Source organism: Pararge aegeria, chromosome 5, assembly GCF_905163445.1.
Source record: "Pararge aegeria chromosome 5, ilParAegt1.1, whole genome shotgun sequence".
Lineage (NCBI taxonomy): Eukaryota > Metazoa > Arthropoda > Insecta > Lepidoptera > Nymphalidae > Pararge > Pararge aegeria.
This window is the reverse complement of record NC_053184.1, coordinates 13,824,265-13,836,414: the sequence shown is the minus strand read 5'-3', so window position 1 is coordinate 13,836,414 and position 12,150 is coordinate 13,824,265. Positions and strand designations below refer to the sequence as shown.

The 12,150-nt window shown below is 37.6% G+C and overlaps 1 protein-coding gene across 1 annotated transcript; it reads right to left on the bottom strand.

Moving 5' to 3' along the window:
• Positions 1-10,488: 10,488 nt before the first annotated feature.
• Positions 10,489-12,121, bottom strand: LOC120623716 (pyridine nucleotide-disulfide oxidoreductase domain-containing protein 1). The gene has a single exon (XM_039889906.1). It carries the CDS (start codon positions 11,932-11,934, stop codon positions 10,519-10,521), a length of 1,416 nt encoding a protein of 471 aa, XP_039745840.1. The 5' UTR covers positions 11,935-12,121; the 3' UTR covers positions 10,489-10,518.
• Positions 12,122-12,150: the final 29 nt, after the last annotated feature.

The window sequence follows — 12,150 nt, the reverse complement described above, 5'->3', positions numbered from 1 at the left end:
TCTTATCGCTTGGAGCGATCTCCTCCAGACAACCTTTGGTTGAAGAAACATATGAGAGAAAACGGGATAGTGCAATAATTAAATTGTGCTAATTATAAACATTACATACTAATACTACATATATATAGTAAAACATATATTTATATATTTGTATATAAATATCAATATATATATATATATATCAATATATAAACTTAAATACATATTACTATTTAAACATACACATAAAATACATAGATATTTTGCTACATATTAGACAGGAAATAGTCTTTTAACCGTGATTTAAAGATGTTTAATGATTTGGACTGTCTTATGTCCCTTGGCAGCTCATTCCATAAATTAACCACCTTTACCGTAAAAGAATTGCCATACGCCAATGAACGACTAGCAGGAACGTGTAACAAGCTGTCGTTATTAGCTCGCAGATTTAAGTGAACATTGCTACCAAGAAAGGTGAATCGCTCTTTCAAATATGGTGGAGTTTGTGGATAATATAAAATGGAGTAAAGGAGAGAAAGAGCGTGTAAGTTTCTACGAGAACGAATTGGTAGCCACATCAATTGAGCACGATACTGAGACACATGATCAAATTTACGTATGCCGAAAATGAACCGTATACACAAGTTTTGCAGCCTCTCAAGTTTGTTTAGCATGGTCTCAGATAAATCCAAATAGCAGACATCTGCATAATCCAAAATAGGCAGTAATAATGTATTAGCTAAAAGAATTTTAGTTTTAATAGATAAAAAGTTTTTCCACCGCCCCAAACACCGAACAGCACCAAAAATTTTGCGACTCATTTGAGAAACGTGTGGTACCCAAGACATAGTATTATCTATAATGAGTCCAAGATTCCTGACCGAAGTACTAATCGGAATAGCCGTACCATCAAAGAGAACTGGCGGTAAACTATTATACAATATGGAAGAAAGGAAATAACTACTGCCTATAATAGTTACTTGAGATTTATCTGCATTTACCCGAAGACCAAAGGATCGACACCAAGCCGTTATATTATTCAAATCAGTATTGAGAGATTCAATCGCATATGCAAGATCATCAATGGTCGCCGAAACATAAATCTGCAAGTCATCAGCGTATAAATGATAGGACGAAGATATAACAGAGGAAATCGAATTTATATAGATAGAAAAAAGAAGAGGAGAGAGAACACCGCCTTGAGGCACTCCAGAAGTAAGAGAAATGAAGGAAGATAATTTATGATCCAACCGTACACACTGTTGTCGATTACGTACATATCCCTGAAACCAGTTGACAACAAGTGGTGACAAATTTATCATCCTCAAGACAGCCAAAAGCAAGTCAAAATCGACAGTGTTAAATGCGTTACTAAAATCTAAGAGAGCTATAACTGTAAGGAGTTTATTGTCAACAGCGTACCGAATATCATCACATACCTTAATTAAGGTCGTAGCTGTGCTATGCCCACGCCGAAATCCTGACTGTAATGGGCTTAAGACCTCATACCTTGTTAAGTAGAGGCTAAGTTGTTGATGAACAACACGCTCAAGAACCTTAGACAAAAAGGGAAGAATGGAGATAGGTCGATAGTTTGTAGGAGTTAAAGGGTTGAGAACTTTAGGTATTGGTATGATATAAGCTTTACACCATGCACTGGGAAACGAAGCAGAAGTAAGAGAAAAGTTAAGTATATGACATAGTATTGGCAGAATGTAATCAAGTGCAGCAATTAACATTTTCCTACTTATGCCATCACAACCAATTGCATCCGATTTAATAGCAAAAATATGACTCTTTATCTCAGCTGCGGTAGCGGTGCGAAACTGGAATTCAGGGGCCCCATGTACAGGCAAAGATCTTAGATGGTTAAGTGTACTTTGCTTAATTAACGAATCAAATGAGAATGTAGTGGCAAAATGCTTATTAAGACCATCCAAATCAGTGGCATGCGAGACGTGTTGGCGTTGACGGCCAACACCAAGAGAGGCTAGAAATTGCCATGTTTTACCGGTGTTCTTTTGGTCCACAGAGGAGTGAATATATTTGCGCTGAGCATCTCGACAAAGTCTACTACATTGATTCCGAAGTTTTTTATACTTAATAAGGTTAGCGGCGGATGGGTTTAACTTATATTTACCCTTAGCTGCATTGCGTTTGGACATAAGTGCTTTGATATCATTAGTCAGCCATGGTGCAGGAAGATGCTTAATTTTAATAGGTCGTAGTGGAGCATGTATATCGTAAAGGCCGATCAAAATAGAGTTAAAAATATTAAGTTTGTCATCTATTGAATTAGCAGCAAAGACAGTCTCCCAATCAATGTCACTAAGATCTTCCATAAATTTATCATTGTCAAAGTTACGAAAGCTGCGTCGCATAACTATAGTTGGCTTTGCTTTAGGAGGACGAATTTTAAAAGACAAGTAGACCAAGTCATGATAGGAGAAAGCCTCTGCAGGTAGCTGTCCATGACTGTCAACAAGATTCAGCGAAGATACCATCATCAGATCCAATTGAGAAGGCATACAGTTCGGAAAGAAATGAGTTGCATGCGTGGGTAGCAACATAAGATTGGAACTGTTAATAATATTCATTAAATTTTTAGAACGGTGGTCGTTTTTTATAAGGCACGTGTTAAAGTCACCCATAATAATGGTATGATCAACTGTGGATGAGTATTGTTCGAGTAAAGTTTCAAATGTTCCAAAATAATTAATATGAAGTGAAGGACAGTAAAAGACACCAAGAAGAAGTTTATTCTGACCACTCTGAACCTCAATAAATAAGTGTTCAGACGATTCAGAATACGTTGATGGAGACTTAGTTAAAATACGGAAGGGGATGTGACTCCGTAAATAAATTGCAACACCTCCGCCACCTTTACCCGTTCTGTCGTTTCTAATGAGATGGAAGCCAGGCAAACAGTAGGACGTGGAAGGGAGACAGGGTTTAAGAAACGTCTCCGACACAAGAATTGCATGAATGCTTTTTGTATCAAAAGAAGTCAGAAAATCGGAATAGTGCGAAGGAATGCTCTGTGCATTAATATGTACAACATTAAAATTTTTAGGATATGGTGAAAATGTACTATCAAGCGCAGAGTTAAGCGGTATAACTGTACTATGGAAGCTGTCATTGGACGAAGACGAGCCTGTACAATAAACATCTTCAATATCTGAATTAGTTTCGCTGCAATTGCTATTAAATGAAGTCATTAAATAAGATATCAGATAAAAGTATATATTAGTTAGTTATGTTCAATATATTTAAAAAAAAAAACTCAAAATATCTGCCTATTGCCATTGTTATGTGATTCTTTAAAGTGTTACGTGCGGAATGCCTTTAAAAAAATCCTCAGTGAAATCTTTGGAACATAAGTATAAGTAATCATTGGATAGAAGCAGGCGTTACTTTGCGTAATTCCATTATATATTATGAAAATTAAGCTAAATTTGCTATACTCAAGCTTAAATTTTATAATATTTGTAATCATTCAAATTAGAACCCCAATTCACGACATTCGTATTTCGCAGCCATAAGGATTTTAATGTAGGATAAGATGGAAACTTGTAGCAATTAAGTTGCTTCAATTTATTTGACGGCCAATTGACGCAGTGGGCAGCGACCCTTCTATCTGAGTCCGATGCTGTGGGTTCGATCCCCACTATTGGAAAATGTTTGTGTGATGAGAATGAATGTTTTTAGTGTCTGGGTGTCTATATGTATATTCTAAGTATTTTTGTATATAATTCATAAAAATATCAGGCAACTTAGTACCCATAAAACAAGCTACGCTTGCTTTGGGGCTGAATAGCGATGTGTGTATCGTCGTAGTATATTTATTTATTATTCAATATTTTGTAATTTGATAAATCTTAAGAGGAATAGTGTGGATGAGTACTATCGACAAAGTACTTTGCACAACCCTATCGTAGAACTCTCTTCATCGCTTCAAATCGTCACAATTTTAAGTTAGGTACTTGTCATAATGTAATTGTAAATTGATAAAGCCTGACCGGCATAGTATAGTATAATAGAGGTCAGTGCCCGCGGTCCATTTCTTATTTACAAAATATACAACATTTTTACCATTTTTTTTTTTCGAATTATTTAGTATACCATCACATTCCACTTTAAACCACAATTTTAATTTAAATAAACTGATTGAAAATAAAATAGGCGATGGAGACCTTAAGGGAGCAGCTCGTCTTTTGTTCTCAAGTGACACTATTGCCCCTGATACACCGGAGACTCTGGAAGCACTGCGCTCAAAACATTCATCCCCATCTCCTAATTTATCCTTTCCGGACGCACCGTTAAGCACTTCATTTTTTCAGGCCACTACAAACGATGTGCTGGGAGCTCTGGCGGCTTTCAGAAGTGGCTCCGCCGCGGGACTTGATGGTTTGTCTCCACAACATTTTAAAGATTTAGTTTGTGGTACAAACGTGGATACGGATGGAGCCCTCCTGAAATCCATCACTAATCTGGTGAATCTGATGCTATCTGGACGAGTACCTGAAGAGATAACCTCTACACTTTATGGCGCAAATTTATGTGCCTTAAGGAAAAAAGATGGTGGTATCCGTCCCATAGCAGTAGGTTCAACAATCCGTCGCATCGTTTCCAAAATTTGCTGTAAAAAAATTCTACCTTCTATTTCATCAACTTTTGACCCAATACAGTTAGGTTTCGGAGTTAAGGGGGGGTGTGAAGCAGCTGTACATGCTACTCGTACATTTCTCCTTAACTCCCAGGAGGAAGTGCTTCTGAAAATTGACGTTAAAAATGCTTTCAACTCGGTGGATCGCGGAGTCCTCCTCTCAGAAGTTGTAAATAAATTACCACAGTTGTTCCCATATTTAGCACAGTGTTACCAGAATCCTTCGAGGCTAGTTTATAAAAACAACGTTTTGAGCTCCGCCGTCGGCTGCCAGCAGGGTGATCCCCTTGGTCCCGCTATTTTTAGTCTAGCTATACATCCTATAATTTCAACTATAAATTCAAAATTTAATATCTGGTATTTAGATGATGGGACCTTAGGTGGCAAAGTGAACACAGTTTTGGACGATCTTAAGAGTATCATATCAAAATTTGAACTGATTGGCTTACAGCTTAACTTTGATAAATGTGAAATATTTATTCCAAATTCATTTTCGGATGAATCGAAACAGCACATTTTAGAACAATTTAATAACTTGGCTCCCGGCATCAAAGTTTTAAATGATAAATCACTTCGTCTCCTAGAGGCACCTATACTGGAAACGTCAGTCCCACAGTTTATTGACGATTTAATTTCCCAATTTAGCAACACTTCCGATCGTCTTTTCGAAATTAATCCACATATGGCTCTAACTATTATTCGCTTTTGTTTATTTGTTCCAAAATTTACGTATTTTCTTAGATGCTCACCTCTTTGGAGATTTAATTTTTTAATGGAAAAATTGGATACTTTTATAAAAGATATTCTTGTTAATATTTTAAATTGTCCCATAAGTAATCAGGCATGGACCCAGGCCTCCCTTCCGATAGGGTATGGCGGTCTTGGAATTCGCAAAATTTCAAGTGTTTCGCTGCCAGCTTTTCTTTCCTCTGTGTACAGTACACACACTTTTTTTCAAAAAATTATATCCAATTCTTTGGGTTCCATAGAAGTGTCATACTTGGCAGAGGCAAGAAATAGTTGGTCTGCTCTTAGTCCCAGTATTTTGCCGGTTTCTTTTTCTTCACAGAGACAGTGGGACGACATTATTTGCAAAAAAACTTTTGACACACTTTTAGACCAAATGCCATCTAAAAGAGACCGTGCTCGTCTTCTCGCTCTCTCTGCTAAGGAGTCCGGCTACTGGCTACATGCTCTCCCTTCAGCTAACCTGGGCACTATGTTAGACCACACCACTCTATCGGTGGTGATTGGTCTTAGGCTTGGCGCCTCTATAATTCAGCCTCATCGATGCCACTGCGGTGACAGCGTTGACACCTACGGTCACCATGGACTCTCCTGTTCAAGAAGCGCTGGTCGCTTCTCTCGCCATAGCACCATCAACGACATCATCCGACGTTCTCTAGCTACCGCTCACGTACCAGCTGTATTAGAACCTATTGGTTTGGCGCGGAGCGATGGCAAGAGACCTGATGGTATGACGCTCATACCTTGGAGGCTTGGAAGGTCACTTCTGTGGGATGCAACTTGTGTTGATACCCTAGCTGCATCACACATCCAGGCCACTTCGTCAATGGTAGGTGCGGCTGCTTCCAGTGCCGAGCAGGCCAAGAGGCGTAAATATGAAAACCTGGATAGCAGCTTCATTTTTGTGCCTTTTGGTGTAGAGACTTTGGGACCGTGGGGTCCGGAGGCAAGAGCCCTTTTCAAAGAATTATCGAAAAGGGTTATCGAGTCTACCGGTGATCCTAGAGCGGGCAGTTACCTTGGCCAACGAATTAGTTTGGCCATCCAGAGAGGAAATGCTGCCAGCATCTTAGGAACTGTGCCTCGCTGCGGTGGTTTCGAGGACGTTTTAGATTTTATTTAGTTTTTAAATAGTTTATTTTAGGTTATAGTTATGTATTAATAAAAATTATATTTTAGAGATAATCTAATAAATTCCTACATTTTTACTAAATATTTACATATGAATCATTTTTGTAGCACTCGTCTATGCTGAGACATAAGCAAATATATGTGGCCGCTCTGACAAAACGGCTGCTAATAATGTATTTTGCAATTATTTTCGGAGATATTTAAGATTTCTTAAAAAAATTGTACTAATATTTAGTAAAAACTTTTACTTAATATTGCAGTAGCACGCGTCAAGGCTGGGGCATAAGCTAATAAAGTTTTCATACGCGGCCGCTCGAACGAAACACCTGCTTAAATAATTATAAATACATATCTTCTTTGTTCGTAAACATTACTGTATACTATAAACATTACGCGTGCCCTGTCGTAGGCCGGTAATGGGTTACCAAATGATTTTGTAGATGATTGAGTTTACGCATTCATCTGCGGTGTAATAAACCGTGTTTTTTTATAATTCATAGACATAATAAATAGCATAAATAAAAAAATATATAACAATCACAGATTTAAGAACATACAGAATCCTCATCCAGCCATTGCAGTGCATTGTCCAAAAACAGTGAAAACGCCCCGCACATGTCACAATTCACACCCGCGTAAGTTTGCTAGCTCAAAAACTTTTTCTCATTTTCCCATTTTATGGTATGAAGTGACTTACAGTTTGTTCGAGAAACACCTTTAAAGTTGAGTTGTTTTTTATGCTTCAATATTACACGTTCGTGTACACGGTTTCTGTATGTTCTTAATTCTGTGACAACAATTAATTTTAATCACATTAAAATCAAGATCATCATAAAAATCATACCATCGCAGCAAGGGGTAGTAACGAATTACAATGGAATTGGGATATTTGGCAACGGAATATAATAAATTGTCGCCTCGATTGTGCTTAATGTCGCCCCACGTAGTAGAGTTTCACGGTGCGATTTGTAAGAAATATTGGGTTAGGCTCATAGAAATAAATAACACTGCATTTAATAATTAGAAGTTATTTATTTACTTAGATTTATCATAGCTATATATTTTTATTAATAGTAGTATATAATTTTTATTAGCGTTACACTTACATTTGTAGGAAATATCAATCATGAATAGGTTTATATAGATTTTTATTTGTGCTTCCTATATCTAATAGCTTCAAGCAATAATTATCATGCCTTACATCTCTAACCGTGATTATTATTTATTAACAAATTATAGGCTTAGAGATTAAACATAAATGAAATATACTAGTCTCCAATCTCGTTTGCAACTTGTGGTAATGCTTAAACACGCCAGGCGTGTGGGACCGCATGCTCGTAGCGCCTGTTTCGAATACGCTTCACCAGTGCTGAAACACGCCTAGCGTGTTATCCTGCCGCACTCGTGTACCGTATTTGTTAATGTTAGGCAGCAGTCAACGTGTTAAAGTACATTGTTACTTTCCTTTCTAATCAATTACTTCTTTTCATAATTTGGTGTAAGAGAATAGAACCTTCTTTTAAACTTCTTAAAACTCTACTTTTATTTCATTCCGATACCGCCAAATTTTTCAACCACTGAGATTCGCATTCCTCCTATCAAGACCTTATTATTAAAACTACTTAAATCTATCGTACGGGGTGCGACAGACAAGTCAAATAACTACCAAACTCTATATAGATCATAGTGGACTTCGTGAACTTGCTCAGAGGGCAACTGAAAACATCCAGGTGTTCGGGTACCATGTTGAGCGTGTGCGTAGCGCGAGTGAGAGGCGGCCTAAATCTGTCCAACACACTATCATTCGACACACAGGGGTTTATCTCAAGTATAATGTCAAGGCCAATTCCATCCTACCCTCTAGTTTACTATATCCCACCATGTCCATGATAAACAAAGTGGGATCCAGCAAAGGGTATTCTGGATAAACGCCGTACACTTTAGAAACCTCCGGAATTTATTTTGGATGCGATCTAAAATTGTACTATGACGGCATTGCATCCAAATTATCCGTCCGCATCCGATGATGCACCCGTCAGATTTTGGTACGCTGTCGTACAAACCTTGACGTGTTGCCGGAATTTAGTCTATGCTCAATTGACTCCGAGATTCCCAACTTTAGTGACGCACCACAACAGCTGCGCCTTCAACTGGTATTGGTGATGGAATGGAGCGCGCGAGCGCCTGTACGACATGATGGAGCATTTGGATGCAATAAAATAAAGTTTATTTTGGTGGTTACATTCGCCTACTGCAATTTTATATGGTCCGAGACGTCTTTCACTTCCGTGACTAATTTCAGGTTGTCCGCGAACATGAGGCACGTCGACTTAGTCGATCACCTCCGGTAAGTCATTTACCATCAAGATAGGGGAAGGAGGGGAGGGGAGGGGAGTAGGAAGGTTCTCAAGTTACTACCTTGACTGACGCCTGATCATGTATAGTAGGGTTCTGACTGGTATCCCCCACAGTCAACGTACCGACTGCTACAAGTCTGTAGTCCCTAGGTTCAGAACCTCCACTACCCTTCGGCACTAGTATTACCGAGTGAGCTTCCAATCCCTGAGAAAAGTTGGGATCGCTATATACATAAGTGTTAAATAGATGCAGCAAAATCCTTAATGATAAACGGAGGCAATCTATCCGGTCCTACTAAGGGGTTCGGCGGCAGTCACGCTAGCGCTCGAGCCACCGCCCCGGATGACACGCGACCTAGCTTATACGCGCCGCGCCCCTACTGCCCACTGCCAGAGTTGCTTTATTAGGGGCAAACCCTGCAGTAGATGCAAAATGGGCCGGGCATGGACGGGCAAGGCCACGGCCATCGGCGGATGGTAGCCGTCCACCTGCTCCAGAGCCTCATCTGCCGGGCGCACTTCCACCGCGCCGAGCGCGATCAACAGCTGTGTTTTACGATTGGATACATCAATATACTGGGCGAGTTCACAAAAGGCCACAAAATACTCATAATAATTACAAGTTAAAATCACCCAACACTATAAGCATTAATCTAACTTAACACATATTTCCTCTACATAGTTAAACATTATATTGTGTTACATACACAACACAGCAAGTTAATAAAAATCTATTGCCAGAATTTGGTGTAGTTAAAATTAGTTCTTAATTACATTTATTTATGTCCAGCCTGCATCCATCCATTTGACCGCATCGCAGTATCATCGCATATAGTAGCCTGGTAAAGCTATCTCAGCATTTTTAATTGAATTGTTATAGCAAGTTTGTTATTGCAAAAAGATTTGCTCTAGATACCTCAATATAAAAAACAAACCAAATCAATTTGCAATACTCAGTGTCTTTTGGCCAAATATCAGGAAGGTTTTTTAAGAACCAAAACTCTGAAGGAAGCATAACTCCTCTGTTTTTTGTACTTTATCATCCACTTTAATGTTACCAGTATATCCCAATATTCAGTAGATATATTTTGTTAAAAAGTTAACATATATAGTGGTTTCTTTAAGAATCCACTGAAAACTGTTTAACAGAATATATCAATTGGAATAATAGAATTTTTCCCCCTTTTTTAATTGGGTTCAACTTTTTATTTTTTTACCTCAATCCAAGTATTACTATTTTGTACCCCTGGCTTAGAATGATAACAATCATTTTACATATAACTTAATTTTTGGTGCTCCTAACCTCATCATAACTTGAAATAAATTCTTTGATCCTTATTACCTATTACTGTTTGTTACAATTTTTTGTTTGATATATTTTTTATTCCATATGTTAGTCCTTACTATATTAGATGCATTGGTGTTTCAACTCAATGTTATAAGGAATGGTTACCACCTACTACTGATTTCAACATCAAAGTTTTAAAAATTTGATGCCCATCCATAAAATAAATAAATAAATAAATTCTTATGGCAAAGACTATACAAATTGCATACTGGGTATACAACTTTGTATCAACTAGGTATAAAGAGTATTCAAATGCTACATACTTATTATATTGTCTATATTTAATAATTTTAATCAAAAAAATCTTCAATATCTATGTCTGGATTCAGTAGGTCATCTCCAAATGGTGTCAGTACAGTTTGATTGAGAATCAAATTTTCACACATTTCCTCCACACCAGTCTCTCCTATCAGTATCACTCCTTGTAACTTTCCATCTTTTTGTACACACTTAATGTATTCTTCATTAGGAGTAGTACGTAAAAGAATATTATAATCTCCCAATCCTTGACCATTATACTTTCCCAACAACACAACTCTGTAACCAAAAAGACTAGTACAATGTGTAAACAATTCAAAACAGAAATCTTGTGATACATCTTCATTTATTATCCTTGCATGCATTGCTTTGGCTGCCATTGCTCCCATTTGCCGGGCTTGTGTCCACAGTCGCAATTGAAACCAGTGAGGGGAATGTTGCCAGGAAGCACATGCCACATCACCTGCTGCAAAAACATCTTTTATCGAAGTTTCCTGGAGTTCATTTACAGCTAACCCACCATCGTCACCTCTTCTTGGTAATTGGTCCCAAGAAAAGTTAACTGCAGGTTCGACTCCAGTGGCTGATATAACAAAATCACACTCAATAGTCTTCCCATTTGTTAATTTTACCTCTAAAGCATATTCCTTGTTTTCTGTCTCCGCAACTGATTCAACCTCAACTTTGTAAATGATTTCAAGTTCATGTTCCCCACTCTCACTTTTTTTATTTTCTAGCTTTCTGTACCAGTCCGGACCTAAGGCTGCTGATTTTAAATTTTTATTAATTGAAACAACAGTATCCTCTTCAGTAAAAATGTGTCTTCTTATTGTAGTAGTATCGGATTGATCTTTTGATTTCTTTTTAAATGACTCCTGGAAGAATTCCGCAGCCCCTGGATCAACAAACGTTGCAGATATGTAATCATCTCTGACTACCCATACCTTCTGTATACCCTTAGTGGCATGCACAATTTCTGATGCAATACCTCCGTTACCAACGATAAGCATTTTACGTCCATTCTTTAATTTGTCTTGAAACTCTTTAACTGATTCTGTATCTCTAATACCTAATATTCTTTGACATTTATTTGAATCAGAAATAAGTTTCGGAATTCCGCCAGTACAAATGCAAACAACATCATATTTTATAACAGTTCCTTCTTCAGTGGCCGCTATTTTATTTTTTGTATTCAAATACTTCAAAGAATCATAGATAATTTCAAGGTTTGGATGTATTCTGAGCAATGAACTAGCTTCAGTATCTTTAACATCAAATTTTACTATAGTTTTAGCATAGAATTTAACATTGCTTACATTCTTTACCAATGATGACGCAGTAATCACGACAAGTTTTTCTTCAGGGTGCAAAATCGATAAAGTCTCCACACAGGTCACACCGGCTATTCCACCACCGACAACCAGGTATTTAGTTGTTATTTCAGACATTACGAAAGGCTAATGTGATAATTTCTTTTTAGAATGATTTACTTGCTTTTTAAATCACGAAAAAGAATCAATTCATATTAGATATTTTATTTTTCACTGAGTAAAGAAATCTTCTACCATCTTATTAACCCTCGAAGCCTCGAATCTCGAACATATACTGGAGTTCACAATAGTTGTACACGAAACACAGAACCATAGTCCTTAACCATAAATAAC

Coding starts and splice junctions, on each gene's coding strand:
- LOC120623716 (XM_039889906.1), bottom strand. CDS start 11,934: ATGTCTGAAATAACAACTAAATACCTGGTTGTCGGTGGTGGAATAGCC.